The sequence below is a fragment of the Meriones unguiculatus genome, chromosome 14, assembly GCF_030254825.1.
Source record: "Meriones unguiculatus strain TT.TT164.6M chromosome 14, Bangor_MerUng_6.1, whole genome shotgun sequence".
In the NCBI taxonomy this organism is placed as follows: Eukaryota; Metazoa; Chordata; class Mammalia; order Rodentia; family Muridae; genus Meriones; species Meriones unguiculatus.
This window is the reverse complement of record NC_083361.1, coordinates 47,739,644-47,763,848: the sequence shown is the minus strand read 5'-3', so window position 1 is coordinate 47,763,848 and position 24,205 is coordinate 47,739,644. Positions and strand designations below refer to the sequence as shown.

Here is a 24,205-nt window from a genome sequence, read left to right as displayed (position 1 = left end):
CACAATACAGTCTCACTTGTCATCCTCTAGAATGTAGTCCAATTCTACATTCTCTCACTAGCCTAGAGTTTACCAACTTGACTACCAACTGAGATATTCGTAGGATAATTCCCCTGGACTAGAATTTTACGTGTACACTACCACACACTGCATTTTAGTGTTTACTGAAGTTCTCAAACCAGGTCCTTATGCTGATTAGGCAGCTCAAGCACTTTCCCTATTGAGCTATCTTCCTACCTGTATTACTTTTCAGAAGCATTTATTTAAAATCCTTTGTCCACTTCTTCAATGAGCTGTTTATGTCTGAACAGTTTATGTATTAACTTCTTGGCATGTGTATGCTTTCTTTTATCCCGTAGGGTGTGTAACTGCTAATTACATCTATTCTCATGCAGAAAGCTATTGTTTGGAATAATCCCATTAATCTATTCTTTGTTGGAGTCATGTCTTCAAAAACATTTACAAACACTAACATCAAAAATCTTTTCTTGCCTTCAAATAGCTGACAGTTGTACAGGATATTAACTAAGACATAATTCCATCCTTCTGTTTATGTATATCCAGTTTTATTCGCATCATCTATTAAACATATTGTTCTTTCATCTACAAGAGTAGTCAATGCTCTTAACATTTGAGCCATCTTGTAGCCTCAAGAATCCTTGACTTACAGAGTAAGGCAATATGGTCTCTGTAGTTAGACAGACATGGTTTTTGGTTTGGTTGTTTTTGTCCTTTCTTTTAAGGTTTTCCAGACAGTGTTTCTCTGTTCAGCTCTGGCTATCTTAGAAAGTGATTTGTAGACTAGGTTGGCCTAAAACTCAAAGATATTCCAACCTGTCTCTGGCTCCCAAGTGCTGGGACTAAAAGCATGCACCGCCATACTGGGTTAAGATAGATACCACATAATTGGCAGTTTGCTATTACTTTCTTAAGAATATCTGTTACTAGCCTACAGTAGTAGAGTTTCTTGTTTTCATATAAGAGTAATTATTTTTTACTTATCAAAAAGTTGGAAACCTTGAAAAATTGTGACCTTGGAAAATATTAGTTTTAGTTCTTCAAATGTTTAGTGGATGTCAGCAGTGACGTCATTAGATTCTGGCCTTCATCTGACAAGAGACTTAATTACTACTTTACCATCTTTGTGAACAACACAACCTTCTCAACCACAGCTATCAATAATAGTATGTAATTGCAAAATGCTCTAATGCTAAAAGTGTTCTGCACATGCCGCTATCAATAGTCTGTCCTCTCTATTCTGCTAGCACACAATGGAAAAGTATTATTCATTAGAGACTACTGGAGAAGTCTCTAAAAACTGCAAGTACTATGAGGCTTCTAAACTCAGTGGGCCATTCAGTGCATGATGCTTTTAACATTTCGTCTGCTTCTTCAAACTACAACCGCTTCACAGCTTTGTAAGTTTTTGGTATATTCAAGTCCAACTCAATTATTCTAATTATAGCAGTCTACAGAACACCATTAAATATTTTTCATAAAAAGGTACATGATGAGCCAGGCAGTGGTGGCACATGCTTTAACCCTAGCACTCGGGAGGCAGAGGCTGGCAAATCACTGACTTTCAGGCCAGTCAAGCCTATAGAGAGTTTCAGGATAGCCAGGGCTACACAGAGAAACCCTGTCTCAAAGGGGAGGGAAATAAAAAAGGTTAATGAAGAAAGCAGCTCTTTTCTGCTATACCTGCAGCTATCTAGGTATATAAAATAAACATTCTTTTTTAACAACAAAAATCAACAAAAAAAAGCACTTGTTTACTAAACTACATTAAAATGCCAACTTCACATCCATTAGGATTAACTACTACTCCCCAAAGAAATTTTAATACACCAGCCAAGTTGTAAAAAAATTGTAATGCTTTTATTGTAGGGAATGTAAATAAAATGGTATAACTACTGTTTAAAACATTATGGTATATTCACAAGATTAAAAACATAATTACCATGATATGATACAGACCCGAAAGAATTTTAGAAAAGGTCTCAAAGAACAGATCCATGCTTTTAGCAACATTATTCACAATTGCTAAAACACAGAATTAATCCATTAACAGATAGATGAGCAGAATACAGCATATACAAGCAAGCAATATCATTCAGCCCCCAAAAAAGAGGACAAGAAGTTCTAGTAATGCTTCACATGAACGAACTTTGAGGATATTGTGTTAAGTAAAATAAGCCAATCATCAAAACAAACAAAAAAAAAAAAAAAAATGCTGTGACTGCACTTACTTGAGGTAGTTAGAAGCACCAAACTCACAGACAAAAAGTAGAATCGTAGTTGCCAGCCACAGTGGAAATAACAAGTCACTATTTAATGCATACAAAGTTTCAGTATTGCAAAATGCAAACAGTTCTAATGATAAATGCTCGAAAATATTAATGTCCACATACCACTAAATTATATACTTTAAAAACAGTAAATTTTCTACCTTTGTGTTTTAAAGTTATCAGAGAAGTTACACAGTCTCATATATTTAAAAAAATGTACTTCATAGTCATTTCTTGAATTCACAATGTACATTAGCATTTAGAAGGATGTAATCTGCTTTCAGTAAAGAAAACCTTAACTTTTTCAGCCTTTTTTAACTTCCTTAAACGTAGCTCTACATATCTACCCTTGCCTCCTTCTAATTTCAGAAGACAGGTGTGTGTATGTGTTACGGATATGCAGCGCATATCTAAACATGTGTATTTACACATGTTTAGAAGCCAGAGGCCTAGACCTAGTGTCTTCATCAGTAGGTCTTTATTTACTGAGGCATTCTTTCACTGTACTCAAAGCTTGCAAATCCTGCTGGCCTAGCAGCCAGTTTGGTCCCTTCTCTAGTCTTCATACTTCCATGGCAAGTGCTATATACCTAAGTCATTGCCACAGTCCCCTAATTAATCTCTTCTCATGATGATTCTTATTTCTATTTTTTTATTCATCACTGTCAAATTTTTAAAAGATCTAAATTCCCCACTTCTCTCTGCACTCAAGTGTCCTGCTTCAGAACCTTATAGTCAAACTTTCAGCTGCCTATTTCCCAGTAACATTTCAAGACTCAATCTAGTTTTAACCAGTCACATCAATTTCCATCCTATCTGCACTAGATTTCGCTTGCAAATTGGAACTCCTCTATATTCTCAATCTATCCCAAGTAAAATTTGATATCAATAATTAAAAAATATCTGTATCTCCTCTTTCAGAAGGTAGGAACTAATTATTAAGCATCTTTATATTCAAAACACAGGACCTGATGACTTATATTGAGAGTGAACAGAGGTCATATTTAAACAACCTTGCTTTCCTGTGTTATAAATTAATTAACAGCAGGCACTAAGATGAGTGAATCTTCCTCTAATTTCCCTATTTACCCAAAACTGCTAAGGACACAAAATCTTTAATAATTCAGAATCATTTATGTAATTATATACTTACCATTAAGCCATCTAATGGTTTGCAGGTTTGAAAGTATTTGGTAAGGGGACAAGTAGATTTGTTCCAATCTCTAGATACAATTTTAAGTTGTTCTTTCGTTGTTGTTTCTTTTTTTTTAATTTTACTTTTTTTTTATTTTAAGCCTGAAAATTATTTTCAAATAAAGCAATGCAGGACAACTTAAAAACACAGAATAGCCTGAACCAAGTTATACTTACATTCGGCTAGCTTCAACGTCCTCAGACTGGGGTTCTCCTGGTGATCTGTAAAATGTAATTAAGGACAAAGATTAGTGAATTACAAAAAGGGACAGAAATATAAGTAGGAAAGATAAATTTGAAAGCAAGACTTAAGTTTTAATGAAACGGTGTTTAAAAGATTTAAAACTAAGGAAAAAGTAATCAGGTCAGATTGTTATAATATGTGTAACAAAAAACTTTAGAAATCTCAAAACTTTTTTTAAAGGAAACTGCAATCATTATACTTAAATATCATATCAGTACAAGCCATAATTATTTACACAAACATGTATGAAAAAGCAAAACCGTTATTTTCTATTAAATTGGGTTTCCTGCGTTAAGAAAGTGATATTCATAGTCTTGAAATTATATGAAGTGTTAACAAACTGTAGCCTGAGCAAATATACTACGTTGTGGGATAATGACCAGTTTGTTATTTCTTTTTCAGTACTGTTTTACTAAGAAAGTCAAATTCATTTAAAGAATATCTATGTATACTGAAAAAGAAAGGTTAAGTACTTGCAGGAAAGACCATGTTTCTCAAAATATTACAAAGGTCCCCTGAAAAATGTTGCCAATTCTGCAACTAGACAATTCAAACTAAAATACTGCTTGAAAGTCTTGACATGTTTAAATGTTAAGTGTCATTCTAATCAAAATTACTGTTTTTCAACAAGGAAATTAGATTTCCCTTAAAAAACAGTATCAGTCATTAACATATAAGTGGAGTAGTATATTTGCTAGATAACTGTAAGCTAGTTTTAGCTTTAATAGCTGCTGGTTGTTTTATTTTTAATATAATAGTTAATATAGAAAACATACACAAATTAAACATCAAAAAGCATCCCATTTTTATTGGATGGAACATAAGCCAATTTTCCCTGTGGTTAAAAAAACATATTCCAGAGCAGCACTTTCCTATAATTCCTATACTCAAAATGCTAATCCAGGATCATACTTATTTTGAGGACAGACTGGACTACATAGTGAGACACTGCTTCACAAAATAAAATACATATAAAGAAACAATCTGTTACCCTATAATTCATTAATGTATGAGAGTCAAAATTCTATGGTGAAACGGTTTTATACCTATTTCTAATACTCAACTCCCAAAATGGATTAAAAACAAAAGTAAAATTTACAAATTGTTATACAAAGACTCTTGTGAATTTTTCACTGACTTTAGATTTTCAGCTTAAGAAACAAAGAATTGATTTGTAAATTTATCAGAAGAAACAAAAAAAGACTTATAAAAAAACAAAAAACAAACATGTAGTAAGGCTTATTTTGGCTCACAGTTATGGCAGTTATTTTTAACAAAGGATCTTAAGTTAGGGGATGGAGAGGTGGCTCATTGGTTAAGAACACTTGCTGTTCTCAGCGAATCAGGGTTTGACTCCCAGCACCCACACAGTTGCGCACAACCATCTGTAACTCCAGTCCCAGGTCTGGTGTCTTTTTCTGGCCTCTGTGGGGATCAGGTACACATGTGGTACTCGTACATACCTGCAAGCAAAACACTCATACACATAAAATTAAATTTAAAAACAAAAAAGAATTTAAAAATTACTATATTCATTTTTTGTGAGATATTAAAAATAACACTGTGATTCATTTAGATTCCAAGTCAGTAACACACATACATAAACACAATTAAAAACAGACCCCAACAGCGCAAATATTTTAGCTTTTCTTAGGAGTACATTTATATATTCTGTTTAACACAATATTACATAGGAACTGAAAACTGGGGCTTGGCAGTGCTGAAAAATGCAAAACATCTCCACCCTCTTCTCTAGAAAACAAGCAAGTCACCTTGGACATAATGGTCTCCACCAGCCTTAAGTAAGTGCCCTAAGATTGTTTCTAAACATAAATCCTATACAAAAGAACTGGAAGAACTAAAACATTATACTAGCTAGCTCATTTTTTAATTTGACCCTCTAATATCTGGTGTTATTAGACAGTAAATAAACCTGTCAGCAATAAGGAAGGCAAACTAGAAGCTTTTAAGCTGGTAAGAAGCAAAATGTTCTAAATGAATAGGGAAAGAAAAAAAATGAGGTTAGAAAATGATAAGAAAAAATATTAAGAAAAATATAAGACAAGAGAAAAACAACCATATCTCAAGAGAACATGACAGAACTGCTGCAAAATTTCAAGAGCCTAAAATGAGCAATTGATCGACCATATCATTAAATGACCAACTACGGCTATTTTCCCAATTTCTGTTCCCTAAAACAGAATTATATGTGAATACCAGTACCATAATGTCAAAAAAGTATTGTAAATATACTAGATCTCACTTTAATATTTACATATATTATAGTAAGATATTAAACATTATGAAGCCAAACTAATAATTTAAGACAACCCTAGAAAGATCAGAGTAAAATAAGATTGAAAGATTATTACCCTCAAATTTTTCTCTTCTTGGTCTTTTAATATACCATAAGCTGCTTCCATTCAAACTGCAGTTTTATTTTATAGTCAAGTGAAAAATAAACACAACAGAAACATGTTTTTGATAATAGTCTACACCTGAATAAGGTCTACTCAGACTACCTCAATTATATTCCAAGTTCCCAAAATATATCCTAAAACAAGAATTAGCTTTCAAAACTATGACTACATATAATACCTACTAACAGTTCCAAAGCTGTACTTTGACTTTTAAAAAGTTTACTATTTCTTTACTGCTAATACATCTGAAACAAGAATCCAGCACATGCTCCTAATTTTACCAAATTCAAAATAAAAAAACAACCAAAAACTTAAGAGAAAACTACTATTGACCCAAGTTATCCTAAAGTTTGCCAGAAAAATAAATTATAAATTAATGAATTAATTGAAGTTTGAGAAATGAAAGTTTGTTAACACTGGTGACAAGAAGTCTTTACAGTATCAATTTTAGGTATTTAACTGAAAAAGAGAAAATATGATCACAAAACACCCACTAATCTCAACACTGCAAAATGAGCTGACAAATCCATCCTTTTAAAGAGGTAACTCTATGCTTTTAATGCCACTATAATTCTCTTTGAGAAAAAAAGAGACTAATTTTACTAAATATGCAACACTTCTAGAGAGGCCTTTAATCTACCACATAAAAAGGACATTTAAAAATACTAATTAAGGCATTTCCCATATATTTATGTCTACAGTGTAACCTTCAAACTTAAAAAAACAAGTCTTTGATGACTACCTTCATGAATGGAAGGGCAGTTAAGAAAGGCACTGTAATAAATATCTTACAAAAGACGTTAAATAAAGAAATAGCTCAATTTTCAGGTCCTCTATTCTCAGAAATATTCCTGCCAACTATGCATTTTCTTCATTTTTATAGCACATAATTCATTTTACAATGACAGCCTTTTAAAGACTGTAAAATAATATTCAAAATTACCTTTTACAAGCTGTGGCCATTCGGTGACATCAGGGTGATAACAGCTTTGAGTCAATGATTAAAAACGGTTGTCACAAGAGTCTAGCTGCTAACTTGCTCTGAACGTAGGCTTAATAATTCTAATAAATTAAACAAACCTTTAGTTAGAACACTAGCATAAACTTAATTCATTGTTCAAATCATATTCTTTAAAGCTTCAAGTAAGTTGTTAATATAAAATTTATATAAGAAGAATAATTATTATAAGAAAACCTTTATGAACTATTTTCCAGTATATTATTTTCTTAAATAATCTCCTGAGGAATGGAGGTATATCCTCAATCCAAAACTTAAAAAAATGCACGTTTTAAATCATGTCAGCAATTCAAAAAGGACTTAGGGGCATTTCTGATTTTGGATTTTCAGATTAGATATGCTCAACCAGAAGTCTATAGGAACATGGCAAATATGAAAAATTCTTAAATCTGAAACACATCTGGTCCCAGGCATTTCTCATAAAGATAATACTCACTACTTTTCAATGAAGCGTTATATGTTTTACAAAATACAATGATCAACAGTGCCCTTATATTCCACTGACTTTAACTCTACATGACCAAAGCAGACACTAAGATTAACAATAAGCATCCTCAGAATAAGATTAACTGACTTGCCCAAGATTTTGCAAATAATGTTGAAATTAAGAATAAAAACAAAATAAATAAATAAAACAAGATTGACTAACTTTCCAGTAAGCATTAGAATTTTGCTATAGTTTAGTTTTGCTTTACAGTGTTTTGTGATTTAAATACATAAAAATAGGCCAAATTTTAGAATATGGATTGTGGCAATAGTTAAAACGAAGCTGACTGAATAACAAAGTCTCTAAGTAATGAGAGAAATCAGTTAGCAAACAAGCAAATTCTTGATGAAATAGTTACACAAACACACAAACACACACACACTGTACTTAAGTAGTAACATCGAACATTAATTTAAAAACCCTTGGGTCTATAAGAATGTTCATTCTCAATCTCATAGACTCATTTCTATGAAATAATATAGCAAAATATGAATATCCTATTCAATTTTCTTAACTCCTGTACATAGTTTTAATCAAATCTTTCTGATTCAAGTTTCACAGTCCTCCATAGCATACTGTAATTCTGACAAAATGTCTGCAATATACCGGTACTGAGTTATTATTTTATCCAGTTAGTTTTTTCCACTGATCTAGTCACATAGAACAAATTTAAATGAACTAAAAAGAAAAGAAAAAAAAAGTATAAGATTAGGAAGGGGAAGGTCCCTTCACAATTAACACCCTAAAAAAATGACAAAGCAGATAAAGTGGCTAACAGCATGGAGCCATAACCCAATTAAAAATAGAGAGGTATCTGAGAATCCTGAAGGAATTATTGAAGCACTAATGTTTGAGAATTGGCCTAAGCATATACAAAAACTTAAGGGAATTCTAATAAATATTTATAATCCATGTAAGAATTAACCCAATTTCCCTGATTTTCTAGTCATCATTGAGATAGCAAGGGACAGAGGAAACAACATCCTTGAAATGAATGATGTGGTCCATGAAATAGTTCCCTTAGTTGGGATACAAAGCAAATAACCCGTGATTAATACAAAAAATAAAGTAAAAAAAAAAAAAATAGTTCCCTTAGTTTTCATGAGACTACTTAATTGTTTATGTGGATTGAGAATATTCAAATGCATCTAACTTCCAACTTAAAAACACAGAAATGACAAAATTTACAAAAGTCAACTAATCTATTAAAGAATTACACACACTCCTAGGAACACTATGTACTCTCTTTTAATCTCTTCATTTTATGAGGTTCCAAAGCCAATCTGAGATTCCATTGTCTGCTTGATCACTTACTACCTGGAAAATCTTGGGCAAGTTACATAACCTCTTTTAATCTCAATTACCTTACAGGTAGATTTAAAACCCTTGTGTGGGTTATCACAAGACTGCCTTGTATATAATATACTAGCAATATACCCACAGCCTAACGGCCAAATCTATTTCCTTGATCTTCTTTTCCACATTACTTTATGTCTCATAGGGCAGTAATCACTCACAAATTCTTCCAGTACCCCACTTTTATCCATAACAGTCTAACTGGTAGCATACTCAGCACCTAGCATGATCCTTTAAAAATGACAAGTGCCTAAATTTACTGAACACATTTGTCATTACGCTACCCATGACATTAAAATAATTCATGCAATATGAATTTCAAAAGATAAAACAGAAACATACCATATTTCGCCAAACTTCTGAGGAGCTGGTGAATTCTAAAATCAGGCTCTTAAGAGATTTTTAACCTAAAATATAAAACACCTCACTCAATTCTTTTAACATAAACAACTGGATAGTCTTTCAGAAAAAAAAAATAAGCTGAAATTCATTATAAAATTAAAGTAAATTCACCTTCAATAATACTTATAAAGATCCAATAATATATTGGAAGACAAATTACCCTACTCCTGCTACCAAAATAAGTAACCGGTAGCTAGATAGACTGTGATCCGAATATTTTCATCTGGGAGACCCATGGTTCCCAAATCATCCACAAAGATTAACCCCTAGCCTCCAAAGCCCATGGTTCCCATCTTCATGCACATAGATTAACCCCTAGCTTCCTTTGAAGAAAGCTGAAAACATATTATTGTTCATATCCTGCAATTCACTTCAAACACCTATAGTAATTCTGTTTTCAGTTAAATTCTATATGCAAAACTTCTGCTACATTAAACCATAAATATTTTTGTACTAACTCCTAGAGTTGTAACCATTGCTAAGACCTTTAATGTCAGTCTCTTAATTAGTAAAGTTGTTGAATTAGAAAAATGTACTAGAAGAATATAGCTGCTTTCCTAGCACTTAACAGGGAACCATTACAATGTGGGATTACATAAGAAAACCATTCCATGTCTATCACAACTCGTTACAAATCAACAATACCTAATTTATCATAAAGCTTAAAGGAAGCTCTCCAATGATTTTTAAATTCAGTCCATAGTTCATTTATAACCTATCAGAGTATTTTTCAGTCCTTAAAGTATTTTAATCTTGTTTCCTCATAACAAGAAAACCTAATCCCAAAGATTAAGAAACTATCCATTATTCTACAGGTTGAAGGAACAAAATTATTTATAGGTAAGTAGATAAGATAGGTAGATGAATGGATGGAAGATGGATGGATGGATGGATGGATGGATGGATGGATGGATGAATGGATGGACTGATGGAAGGACAGATTAATAAACTGACTTAACTAATTTGAGATGGTCTCATTACATAAGCTTGGCTGTCCAGGAACTTGCTATGTAGCTTAGGCTATCTTAAATTTATAGAGATTGCCTGATAATGTCTCCTGAGTGCTGAGATCAAAGGTGTACACCACCATACTCAGCCTTGCATTAAGTATTTTAAATAAAACCAACAAAACATTAAGAGCTTATTAGGGAACTGAGTTTCAAGCTTTACAACAATATAATATGAAAAAATCTATTAAAATTTACCTTTTAGATAGGTATGGTAAAGTACATCTGTAATGTTAGTACTGTGGAAGTAGAGACAACAGGACCAGAAATTTAAAGAAAGACTTGGCTGTGTAGTAAGTTCTAGACTATCCTAAATAAAACCTCTCTGAAAAAGAAGAAAAAGGAGGGGGTGGGGAGGAAGGAAGGAAGGAAGGAAGGAAGGAAGGAAGGAAGGAAGGAAGAGGAGGCAGCAGCAGAAGCAGAAAAAGAAGCAGAGCAGAAGAAGAAACAAACATGTCGAGTTCTCTGTAGTCATTCTGATTCAGTACAATATGAATGCATGAATTTGTGTTTTTCAACACAAATGCATAGATTCCATTTTATCTCTGGACTTAATATCAAAACCATACCGATTTTTAAGCACTTATCTTTGGCATTACAACCCCCAACTCTCACTTATCAAAAATATAACACCATCGAATATCTCAGCATCTCAATTAAAAAATTGTAATCAATTACCACGCCCACATACAGAAAAAACATCCTACTCTATATATTCGTATTATCACCAATCTTACTGTCCTGGGGGGGAAAAAATCTCATGCCATCTTCTTCCCATATTTCTATTTAACCTAAATTCTTCATTCAAAACATGTCATTTAGCTTTTGTGTGTATACAGGTTGCTGAAAACACCATGGTAAATAAAGTATGCAAGACCTCTTATGCTGAGGGGAAGATAAGGAAAAAATATTAAAAATATATATAATAAATTATATAATTACAATTCAAGGATAATTGTAATCAAGGAGATACATGAAATTTGCCAAATGGTGGGAACCAGAAAAGATCATCCTGAGTGAAGTAACCCAGAAGCAGAAAGACACAAATGATACATACTCATTTATAAGTGGATATTAGCCATATAAAATAGGATAAACATACTAAAATCTACAGCCCTAGAAGAAGTTAAACAACAAGCAGGACCCTAGGGAAGATGCTCATTGAGAAGGGCAAACAGGATAGACATTGGAAGCAGGAGAAGAACAGAAGTAGGAGAAGGAACATGACAGGAGCCTTCCACAGGGGATCTCTGAAAGACTCCACTGATAGAGGTATCAAAGGAGATCCTCATAGCCAAACTTTGGGCAGAGTGCAGAAATCCTTATGGAGGAAGAGGGAGATAGAAAGACCTGGAGGGGGCAGGAGCACCACTAGGAGAGCAACAGAACCAAAAAATCTGGGCACAGGGATATTTTTCTGAGACTGCTACTCCAACCAAGGACCATTAATGGATATAACCTAGAGCCCCTGCTCAGATGTAGCCCATGGCAGTTCAGTCTCCAAGTGGCTTCCCAAAGTAGAACAGTAGCTGTCTCTGACATGAACTCCAAGGCTGGCTCTTTGATCACCTCCCTCTGAGTGGGGGACAGCCTTACCAGGCCACTGAGGAAGATGATGCAGCCAGTATTGACGAGACCTGGTGTTCTAGAGTCAGATAGAAGGGGAGGAGGTACTCCCCTATCACGGTACTAGGGAAAAGGCATAGAGGGAGAAGAGGGAGGGAGAGTGGGACTGAGAGGAGACAAGGGAGGGGGCTGCAGCGTGGATACAAAGTGAATTGTAATACATAAATATATAAATACAATTAAATTTTTAAAAATTCAAAATTTTTAATGAATTGACTGAGGTTATATGGTAACAACCAGTCATCTAAACATTGTTCACATTTGATGACATCCTGAAGTATCAATCTTCTTGGGTTATCGCAGTTTATCCCCTCTTCATCTCTCAAAGCCAACTTAAAAAATAACAAACTATTCTTTCTAAAACTTTAGTGAACCTCAAATGAACAGTGACAATTAAAAAGACTAGAAATAATGACAATAATAGCATCAATAATAGAAAAATCAAAACCTTCACACACAGCTAGTAAAACTATTTTATACATATATGTACACACACACACACACACACACACACACTCTTTGAGACAAATTTAAAAGTGCCTCTAATTTCAAATAGTTACCTTATGTTCCAGGCAATTCACATCAAGATATATAATCAAGAGAATGTTGTATGTTTACAATGAAAGCTGAACACATATACTGACAAAAACACTATAATAAGCCAAATTGGAAGCAACCGTAAAACCTGTCTGCTGATGACTGAATAACAGTCAGCAATTTAAAAAAAAAAAAAGTAATATTATATGCCACAATATGAATGAACTTCAAAAATGCTATGTTAAGAAATACACAGGTAGGTAGTGGTGGCATATGCCTTTAATCCCAGCACTCCAGGGGCAAAGATAGGCAGATGTCTGAGTTCAAAGCCAGCTTGGTCTAGAAAGTGAGTTTCAGAATAGCAAAGGCTACACAAAGAAAAATTATGCCTTGAAAAAACAAACCAAGCAATCAAAAGGACAGACAGACACAGAAAGAAAGAAAGAAAGAAAGAAAGAAAGAAAGAAAGAAAGAAAGAAAGAAAGAAAGAAAGAAAGAAAGAAAGAAAGAAAGAAACAGACAAACAAACAAGGCCACAAGCAAAAGGATGAGGTATAATTCCCCAAAAGAACTTGAAAAACTGGTTTTAAAGTATTATGGAAGAGTAAAGGTCCAAAAAGAGCCAAGAAATTAAAAAAAAAAAAAAAAAAAAGTAGGGAGTCTTGAAATCCCAATTTTCAAAGCTGTATATGAAGTCATTACAAATAAAATCACTGATGTCAAAATAGAGCAAATCAATTGAAAAATAAAGCGTATGAGAGATGTGGGATACAAGTGACAGTTAAAAAAAAATTGGGGAAAAATTCAACTCAATGTTAGAACTTACTAGCCTTTCATATTAATTAAAAAAAAAAAGACCCCCTCTTTATATGGACCAAAGCAAAAAACAAATCTAATTGTGTCAACATATACATCGTAAAAATGTGTAAACTGATGACTGGTATGTATGAAACATACCTATAAAATCTTAATCATGATACACCACATATGAGAAAGGGTCATATTTAAATACAAAAAAGGAGATATTCAAGAACCTCAAGAAACCTGTTACATGAGTAAGAAGAGAAGACAGTAGGACTTGGAGGAAGGGATTAAGTTTCTAAAAAAAGAAAATCAAAACTGGCATCATTTATATTCCTGGGTGGTAGGTAGATTTTTGCTAAATTATTTGTTAAATGCTTTAAGTATTTTATACCATATATTTCAATGAGAAAAAAAAAATCTGAGTATACAATGCCCAAGCTAAAAGCAAAGCCCTGAGACCGTGAAGAATTATGTGACCCAATCTTCCTGCTTTATGATAAAATTGTATGTCTGGTGAGATGGCTCTGTGGGTAGGTTAAAGTCTGTGTCATACAATTCTGACACCTAAATTAAATCACTGGGACAAAAATGAAAAATTGAGAGAACTTACTCTACTAAATTATCCTCTGACCTCCACATCACCAGTGTGGCACTCCTATGCCCAAACACACATAACATCCCAAATACTACATAATATTAATAGTAGTAATTATTCAAAAAAACACTAAAATAAAATATAAAGGGCTAGGTATAAAGTTAAGCAATAGGAAGTTGCCTTGGGTTTAATCCATAGAACCATAAAAAGTAAATACTATTATTATAACATGACAATTTTAAGCAGAGTAAGTCTCTAAATAGTAAAGCTATTACATCTTGACCTCTAAAAAGATCAGTCTCAATTTCTCAGATTTTTGTGTGAATTAGCAACAGATACAACACACACACACACATACATATACGTACACGAACACACACACACATACACACACACACTCTAGCCTTCCTAAGAATGCCTTGTCAAATTCAGCACCAGCATATTAATAGTTAAAGGGAGACTAGATGTTTGGTATTGTCCTGGATGATCTAGTACTGCCTACTTCTCTTTAACTTCATATTAAATTCTCAAGCCTAGAAGATTACTTATTGTTACACAAAAATCATTATTCAGGAGCCCATAGCAGATATCCTAAACCAGATCTGCACAAACTAGAAAGAAGTAGTTCATTCATTCAAGTATTTATAAATGTCTGTATCTGCAGAAGGGAAAGAAAGACGGTGAACAGGAGACAGGAAGGAAGCAGGAGACAAGAAAGGAAAGAGATGAAGAGGAGGGTAAGATGAAGAAAGAGAGACAAAAGAAAGAGTACAGAATGTGTATGCAAGTAAACATTTACTGTACTCCCAGACTCTTCAATATCAGAGTAGACATTTAATTTCAATCGGTTAAGTTTCCTACATAGTCTACTGCTAAAATATACTTGGTGTAGTTAACCTCTTCCCTGTTTCATTAATTCAAAAAATAGAGCACAAGAAATTTTCAGAATGAGATAGGAAGATGATTCACACAAAGTTAAATTAGACCAAAAAAAAGTTATTCCATTTTTAAAGTAACATGAAACATAATGCACAAGGCAGTAATTATACATGATCTGAAGTACAGATAAAAGACTAAAATTAGCTCAGTTCTTCTATTACACTTAAGGATTCTTACATCAAAATTGTATACTACAATCAATGAAGTAACGTATATTCCTGAAGTTCCAAAACTTTTATTTTAATTTCCTATTCCCATATCCGGTCTAAAAACCTGTACAGTGTCACAGAGTCAGTGAGAAACAATAACAGTGAATGAGAATGGAACAGCATTTAGAAGTACTATGCTTAGCAATTTAGGTATACTGTATGCTTAGCAAATCTGATACATAGTCACACAGAGGGACACAATTAATAGAAAACATAAAGGAAAAGTACTAATAAGTTGGGGATAACCTACTTACCCTTATGATATGCTAGCTTTATGTATAATAAAAGCACAACTATGTATTTCATCTTTTAAAGAACAGCACTATGGTTCACATCTGATACTAGGTAGATTGTTGCAACTATAAGAAATTCTTACAGTGATACTAAAGATATCAACTAAAGAAAACAAAGCATGAGTTTCAGAAAAGACAACAGTGAAAGGAAATAACAAAATATAATGTTTCTTCATACTGAATGGTACATATGTGGCTTATTATATTACCTTCTATATTGTTCATACCTTCTATATTTGATTAGAGGCATCAGAATTTATTTTACATAACAGATTATAAAACTAAATGAGTTATATAGCCATGGTTTAATCCACAATAAGTCTAAGGCTACTTTCTCACATTTGAAAGTTCATTAAAAGTTTGAAGTAGATAAGTCATCTCTTTTACACAAAACAGAAGTTGTTACATGAAAAGACCATTCAGAGAAGTACAACACTGACAGCATTTTCATTCAGGCCACAGCTACGTAATTTGTGTGCAAAATTGCTTGCTTTAAATGTATGCATTGGACACAAATAAAAAAAAAAAGGTGCTTTACACCTATAGTCCCAGCACTGGAGCAGTAGAGTCAGAAGGATAAGTAGGTCAGGTCATTTTCAACTACAAAGAGACTGAGACCAGCCTGGGCTATGGGAGATCCTGTATTAACAAACATTAAAAAAAAAAAAAAAAAAAAAGAACTAAAAAGTGTCCCAGCACTTAGGAGGTATAGGCAGAACACCAAGAAGACGAGGGCAGCCCAGACTACATGGTCCAGTACAGTCTAATCTAGGATATGCCACCACTGCCGCTGCCACCACACATACACACACCATCACCAATCAGAGAAACAAACTTTATTTTTCAACCTGGGGATGTAGTTCACTGATAGATACCCTGCCTAGCATGTTGCAAGGCCCAACATTCTATCCCCAGCAACACAAAACTGAAACTAAAGGGGTTTTTTGTTTGTTTGTTTTGTTTTTTGGTTTGTTTTCTTTGTTTAATGTTTGATTTCTGTCCAGTTAATGCGATTTGTGCTATACTACACAAATGATGCTGATAGGTACAGAAGACCAGCTTCTGAAATGCGCTAAGCTGCTAAGAATAACAACATCAGATTCCACACAGGGCAGATAACAGATGTGTAAGGAAGATTTTATCACACTCATGTAAAAAAATGTTCTGGACCTATACACTCCATCTGTGATTTTACTTCAAATAAAGATGCCAGCTTCAGTAAGATTTACATAGGATTCTCTTACATACACCAGATGCAATTTCTTAATGAGGCTCCTACTCAAATTTGCCAAGGCTGACCTGCAAGAATAAGTCTAAGTAAGGTACTGTAGCCTCTAAAGTCTGTCCTTTCCCATCATTCAAATAACTGACTAACTTGCAATTCACTTAATGTAACAGGCCAAGGAATTCAGCGTTGCAACTAAGTAACATATCATTAACAATTAAGAACTATTGTTCATGTTAAATATAGTTATTAAATCTGAAGTAAATTCACATATTGTAAATGCAGCTGTTAAGGAGGCACACACCTGCAATCCCAGCACTCAAAAAGGTAGGAAGATGGAGTTTCAGTTTATCCTCCCAGTCAGTTCCAGGCCAACATGGACTTTTGTCGCAAAATAAACAAACAAAAATTAAATTAAAAATCCCCTGACAATGTTTCTTTAAAGGCTTAGCATGTAACAGGTTAATAGAAAACAGATAATCATATTCCATCACCCTTTCTACTACAAAGTTTCTGGGCAAATTACTTTATTTATACAGTATCAACTTTCAAGAAGTACCATGTATGAGCAGCAAAATCCTCCATAAGAAGAAAGCAGTATCACTTCCATGTGACTAACAAGAAAGATAAATGGCCTGCTCATTTTTAGCTCACTGTGGCTCAAAGACAAATCAGGGGAGCAGCTCCTTCTGATGGCAAAAATAGTACATTCTTTTCTACATTTCAACAGTCCCAGATTGTAATGTTTCCTAAAACACTGTAACTCTGAAGCACTTATTTGTTCTGTAGCTTCAGGTACAATAACATATACTTAAACTTATTTCATTTGTAGCTAGGCCTAATACTAATAACCTTTCCAATTACTATCCAGTTAGTTTACTTGTTATAAACAACAGAAATCAAGGAACTATAACCAGTAGTTTGAAATGAAACAAAAACATGAAATTTGATATGGATTTATTAATATGCCACTCTATTAAGAAAAAAATAAAGCACCCTCAAGTATTTTAAACATCTCATGCTAGGAAAAGAAATTGAGAAAAATAACAGTATTTCTATTTATACAATTTTATTTTACATTTAAAAAAGAAGAAGAAGAAAAACCTGTGACATCTTATAAAGATTATCTTTTATTAATAGTATGGACAATACATACCTCCAAACAAATGAATAGGTAATTACAAAGTAAGTGTAACTATTCTTCTGAACAGACAGAACATCTGCCAATAAAAGTAGAATCCTGACCTAAGAGCCAGAGACTGTAGACTGACTGTGGCTTTAGGTCAATTTAAGAAAGTTATTTTAAAACTTAACTCTTCAATTTCCTCAGGTATAAAAAAAAAAAAAAAAAAAAATGAATACAGTAGCTGAGTTCAGGCATCTATGACTCTATTAGCAGAAGTTAGTCACGCTCCAAAAACGGAGTCCTAACTGGCCAAGTACTAAAGTAAATCTATTTTATTTTACACACACCGCTCATGCATACTTACTATAAATAGAGTACTGAATGATGGACTGGAAGCAAGGCATGAACACGTGTTCTTGGACTGTACTCCCCACCACCACCAAAAAAAAGGTAAAAACAGTAAATCTTTATAATTGTAATTCTAAAGAACTGCCCTAAAACTGGAGGGCAGAGAGAATTAAGTTCCAAAACATGACAGGATATACATTAAAAAATAAAATGGTGTTGTGTATAATAAATGACCAACCTATCAGCTTCCAAATGATAAGACATGTTCTTAATTTTTTGTTTTGTTTTGTTTTTAACCTGTATAAGCCATAGTATTTAGAGGGCCTCAAAAATCAGCTGACTGTTTGTAAATATACTGATAACTATTTCAGGCATACTCTACTATATGATTTGAATGTTTGCATCCACCTAAAACTCTTCTGAGAGTCTATAAATTACAAGATGAGGATTTTAGAAGGTTCTACCTTGATAAATGAGAACAGTATTCTTAATTTTAAGACTCCATATCTTAATCCTAACATTGGGAAGGCAGAGGAAGGTGGATCTTTGAGTTTGAAGATAGCTTAGCCAATACAGCTAGTTTCAGAGGCTACTGAGAGACCCTGTCACAAGAAAGAAGGAAAGGGGGGAGGGGAAAAGGCTAAGAGGCAAAGGAGGGGGAAAAGGGGGGGGGCAGAGAACAGGAGGCTGGAGAGATGGCTTAGAAGAGCACTTGCTACTCTTCCAAAGGACCTGTGTTCAATTCCCAGAGCCCTCATGGCAACTAACAACAGTCTGTAATCCTAGTCAGAGCTGACCCAACACCATCTTCTTACCTCCACAGGCAGCATACACATGTGGTACAGTCATACAATGCAAAACTCTCACACAATAAAATCTCAAAAGGAAAGAAAAAATTAAATGAAGAAAGGAAGGAAGGCTGGCTGGCAGGCAGGCACTCAGGCAGAAAGACAGACAGACTAATAAACAGAGAGACAGACAGAAAGAGACAAATGTCAACCAAAACATGGTGGTATGAGCCTGCAATCTCAGTTACTATGGACTTACCAGTTCAAGGTCTGCCTAGGCTAGAGTGAGTATGGCCAACCTAGTGAGACCTCTGTCTAAAGTACAAAGACAACTAGGAAGTGGTAGAGCAGTCCCTAGCATGTGCGAGGCCCTAGGTTCAATCCCTATTCCAGCTAAACAAACCCTCCTAACATTACATAAGTTAATAATGAATACTAGCTTTCATCTTATGGCTTCTCAGTGTTCATAACTAGGACAGATATTTGGGGGGGGGGCCCTGTAGACTACCCAGTCTTTGAAAATTTTTAAATAACAAGCTGAACAGACTTAAGGCATCTAGAAAGATACTCTCTGATTAAATAATAGAAATCATTGCACTTAAAGACTGAGTTCACAATGAAAAATAGTAGAACAAATAACGAGCTATAGACCACTATATACAAGGTGCTTAAGACCATTTGAAAAATGGGGTATGAAGTTTTCTAAGGTAAAGCTGAAAGACTATTAGGCACTTCACCATCTTTAAGTCTCATAAATCTGGTATATCTTTACCATCCTGTTTATAGATAAAATTATGTCTCATCAAAAATGAAATTAAGCTCTAATTACAAAACTATTTCTAGGCTGGGTAGTGGTGGTCATGTCTTTAATCTTAGCAGAGGGGAGGTAGAGGCAGATGGATCTCTTGAGTTTGAGGCCCGCCTAGTCAACAGAGCTAGTTCTAAGACAGCCAAAGCAAAACAAAGAAATCCCATCTCAAAAAAAAAAAAGCAAAGAACCAAAGAAAAAGCTATTACCTTTACACATTCTATTATTCCTCTGATAGATAAAGTTTTTTTTTTTTTTTTTTTTTTTTTTTGAGACAAGGTCTCATCACTTAGCCTAGGCTGGCCTTAACCTTGCCACAATCCTGCCTCAGAGGCCTCTCAATTGTTTCCCTTACAAATGTGAAACATAATGGCTGGCTTAACTTTGACTTTATATTTTTCAGTGAGGTAGAAAACTGTCAAAACCATCTAAAACTCTATTATCTTAAACTCTTATGAAAAGAATATCAAAGACTTTTTAACAACTATTTTTGTATGACCTCCCTGGCACATGCTTTTTGTACTTGAAAGCACTCAGGAGACCACTTCTGAAAATTCATCTCGTTTCAAAAATCAGAACACTGATGTTTTTAATGTACTTAATATAAATATAAATCCATTAACAGTAATGTTATCATTAATAACAAATATAAACTGAAATAAAATAAATGATAATATGCCAGTAACCATTTAAGATTTCTTTCTTAAAAAGAAAAGGCACTATGCACATCATTTTAAGCTCCTGAACAGAAAAAAAAAAATTAGCTATGGCCAAATAAAAGTAAAATGGTCATAAAAATAACACAATTGACTAAAATGTTTCATTCATGTCAGAGACACAGATACCTAATGAATGCTGTTAAAACGACTAATCAAGTAGAAAGAATTTTTGTCTTAGGTAGACATTACATTTTCTATTTAAAGTCATAAAGGGAGAAGGCAAGTAATCAGTCCTAATGGTGTAAACTTTTTACACAATTGACATAATCTGCTGCTTCTGCCAAAACCACGGGTTATACCCACACTTCTTCACGACTGAAAGTAATTGTGGGTCATACATCCCATTCACAGAACCCTGGAGAAAAAGCCAAGAAGAGAGTTCCAGCTCATCTAGAGCTACTCCATAAAACCCTTTCTCAAAACAACAACAAAAGTGGTGGAGTGCATTTTAGGGATCAAAAAGCCATCTACAAAACCTGCATGCAAAAGCAATTTTCTAACCCCATAAACTTAAACTCTTCAATTATAGGAGCAACATCCAAAGCACACCAATACAAGGTAAATATCGACACAAATCTTTCTTTCAGAGTTTTCATTCTGATTTTTAAAACAAAGATATAAGTCATCTCTTCTTATTATGTACTATAACTTAATTAAAAATATAGATCACAAACTATTTGTTAAAGCTCATTTTTGGTACAGATTTTGATGCATGGGCTTTTTGCTAAGTTATGCTAAGTGCTTAAGGCTTTACAGTCCTTATCAGCAATACAGATTCGGTATTCATTTCCTTAAAAAATGCAGTAAGCAGATTGATTTAAGTGGAGAACCTAATACCAAAGCAATTTCTATCATACCTACCAAGACAAATTTTTTTTTGTCTCTCCTAAATTTAAATGATTTGCCAAAAGATATCTTAAGGTTAGTCACTAATCTGAGGTGTGACAGAAACACTTTTTAGTCACTTGTCCAATCTACTCAACAAGATTTACTGAATCTTTAATACGTAGCTTTTTAACAGCTGTATTTCTTAAATGTCTGGTCATCTTTATTTCAAATGCATTTCCCTCTCCAAAACATTGACATAATCTGCTGCTTCTGCCAAAACTACGGGTTATACCAACACTTCTTCACGACTGAAAGTAATCGTGGGCCATACATCCCATTTACTATTTAGTTTACATTTGCAACACTAGCTACTTAATACAATCCCAAAGAAATCTTGCACTGTTCTATTTTATTGACACAATATTGTATTTCGAGGATTCAAAGACTGAAAAGTCTTATTAAAATCACATTTTCTAGTTTTAAGGCTAAAGCATTTAGCATATTCGATTCTGACTCTTCCAACAAAAAGCCTCCGCATCAATATGGGGAAAACGTTCTTTTCATTTTCTCAACTGAAAGGGGGGAGGGGAAGAGAGAAGGCCAACTGCTTACAGGTTTGCATTTAAATTTAACAGAGCAGTTTGAGGAATCCAGTAACTCACGTTCAACTACTGAATCCTACCAGAAGCAGCAAACGAATAAAACGAGAGCACAATCCTTGGGCTTTACGTGCCGCTTCATCGTCTTTCCTTTCCAATCCACCCCCAATACCCCAACACACTAAGCACACATCTAAATATGTCTTCCCCACCAGAGCGCCCCTTTGGAGGAAAAGGCCTGCCCTTCGCAAGCCTGAAGCCACAGCTCGCTCTCCAATGCCTTGCTTAAATGAGGCCCCAATCTCGACGCGCTGCACGTCCGCCCCACCCCGGGCCCACTCGGGTACCCGCGGGCGACAAATCCCTCCCTCCTGCGCTCAGCCAGCACTGACAGTTAAGGCTGCAGCAGCCGCAGCCACCAGGGCCTACTCCTGGCACCGGCCCCTCCAGACCACGCGCCCAAGCACTCGCTCACAGAGGCGGGTGAGGGCCCGGGCGCCTATCCTGTCAGCTCGGACCGGAGGGTGACGAAGGGACCGGCGGTACAAACTCGAGGAAACGCGCCGGGCAGGCCACGGCCGCAGCAGCACTGACCTGTCCTCGCCCCCGTGCCTGGGATTCGGCCCTCGCAGCTGCGGCCGCTTCAATGGTCCTTGTCGCCCTCGTCCGCCGCCGCCGCCCGCCACCGCCTCGTTCCCTGCCGCTGGCGCCACCGCCGGGGCTCATGCGGGACCCGCGCTTCTCCTCAGGAAACCGAGGCCGGGAGGCCGGACGCCTGGGCAACCTTGGAGTCGGCGCTAGTTGGCTGCTGCCGCGGTCTATCCACAGGGGGCGAGGGCGGCAAGCAACTCCGAGAAGCAGAAGGAGGCGCTACTGTCCGCGACAGGTCGACAGAGGAGAGGCGCGATGAGGGGATGGACGGCTGCGTGGCCGGGTGCTCGAGCGAGCGCAGAAAGGACGGCGAAGTGCTGCCGAAGATGAAGGGCCCTGTCGTCTCCTGTAGTCACCCAGAGAGGAGCGCCACCATCTTGGGAGAAACACGGATCTCGCAGAGCCGGACGAGATGACTGGGTGGGCGGGCCGAGTATCCCGACAGGCAGCGCGCGCCGCCCTGCCGGGCGAGGGCTCCAAGCCGGGAGGCGGGATGTGAGGGAGCCCGCGCGTGCGTGGGATGGCGACGGGCTCTGCCCCGCCCCGATCGCAGCTATCCTGGGCCCTCCTCTAGTTCGCCTTCGCCAGGGGCGCGGGGCACGGTGGGAAGGGGAGATGGCCTTGGGCTGGGTGTAAGACGGTCAGGGACCGTCGCCATCTTGAGACAGGGCTGGGAGAGCCCTTTGCTTCTTTTATCCAACCTATAGACCTGTGTGCTTCGGTGGACTTGGGAGAGTGGCCCGTGTTAGACAGCCGAGGAAAGCTTCGGGTCGGTTAGGGAAACGAATCGGATCTGAAAATCGGCAGAGGCGGTGTAGCCAGACCGCGGCATGAGGGGAAGCCGAAGGTTTCAGTTGCTAGGGTTGACCCTTACTCCTATTCATCCGAGCTGCCGCGGTAAACGTTTCAGGGTTTACCGAGAGTGGGCAAGCTTTCAGCAGACAAGGTCATCATCAGCTCAGGCTTCTGCCAGCACAGGACATGTTACTGGTTTACCAGACTAGAAGGTTAAAGCCCAGTCCTTGCAGTGTTGTCTTCCAGAAGGTTGTCAAATGAGAGAAGTAACCGCCTGCTTGATTCCACATGGATAGAGGTTAATTTTAATTTACACAACAGTTAAATCCTGCAGATGTGTCTTGATGGTACCCGATGACGGTTTTACTTAAACGGGTTTGTTAACAGTTTTGACAATAAATGTATTATAAAGACTAGCTGACAAGTTATTTTCTGGCTTGCAACTTTGTGGATAAGCCTTATTCATCTAAGTACTCAAAATGTTAACGTTTGCACATAGCAATGTATTTTTCTGTTTCTTACAAGCTCACCATATATAAATATATATGTATACCCGATCTCCCCACTGTAAACAGATATTTTGGTTGTTGTTTTTCAAGACAGGGTTTCTCTGTGTAGTTCTGGCTGTTGTGCAACTCGCTCTTTAGACCAGTCTGGCCTCTAACTCAGAGATTTACCTTCTGCCTCCCGAGTGCCGGCATTAAAGGCATGTGCCGCTATTGCTTTTTGTTTTTTTGTTTTTTTTTTAACTAAAACATAAGTAACACGGGTGTGGCGGGGAGAGTGTAAACTATTCCGGGATAAATGATAATAAGTGATGGTGTTGTCACATCAGATTTTAAGATGCTTTAAAAGTATCTGATGATTTTTAAAATCTCTTCCTCCATTAAAAAAACCTC

The 24,205-nt window shown here is 35.9% G+C and overlaps 1 protein-coding gene and 1 long non-coding RNA gene across 9 annotated transcripts in view; one reads left to right on the top strand and one right to left on the bottom strand.

Annotated features, from left to right (window-relative positions):
- Window positions 1–22,593, bottom strand: part of Ube3a (ubiquitin protein ligase E3A) — an 88,620-nt gene extending 66,027 nt beyond the window's left edge. For 2 of the 8 annotated variants that reach the window (XM_060367251.1, XM_060367250.1), the window contains exons 1-2: window positions 22,455–22,593; window positions 3,660–3,704 (exon numbers count right to left, since the gene is read on the bottom strand). Coding sequence is in view for 6 of the 8 variants with exons in the window: in XM_060367250.1 (XP_060223233.1) it covers window positions 3,660–3,661 (2 nt within the window). In the remaining 2 variants the exon portion in view is untranslated. Of the gene's footprint in view, window positions 1–2,249; window positions 2,328–3,659; window positions 3,705–5,093; window positions 5,190–7,089; window positions 7,209–9,349; window positions 9,415–16,948; window positions 17,026–22,454 lie in introns of those variants that run through there. The other 6 variants (XM_060367244.1, XM_060367245.1, XM_060367246.1 and 3 more) reach the window with 6 other exon arrangements.
- LOC132647205 (uncharacterized) overlaps window positions 1–24,205 on the top strand; it is a 220,862-nt gene that overhangs the window by 99,383 nt on the left and 97,274 nt on the right. The gene's annotated exons all lie outside the window — the stretch shown is intronic.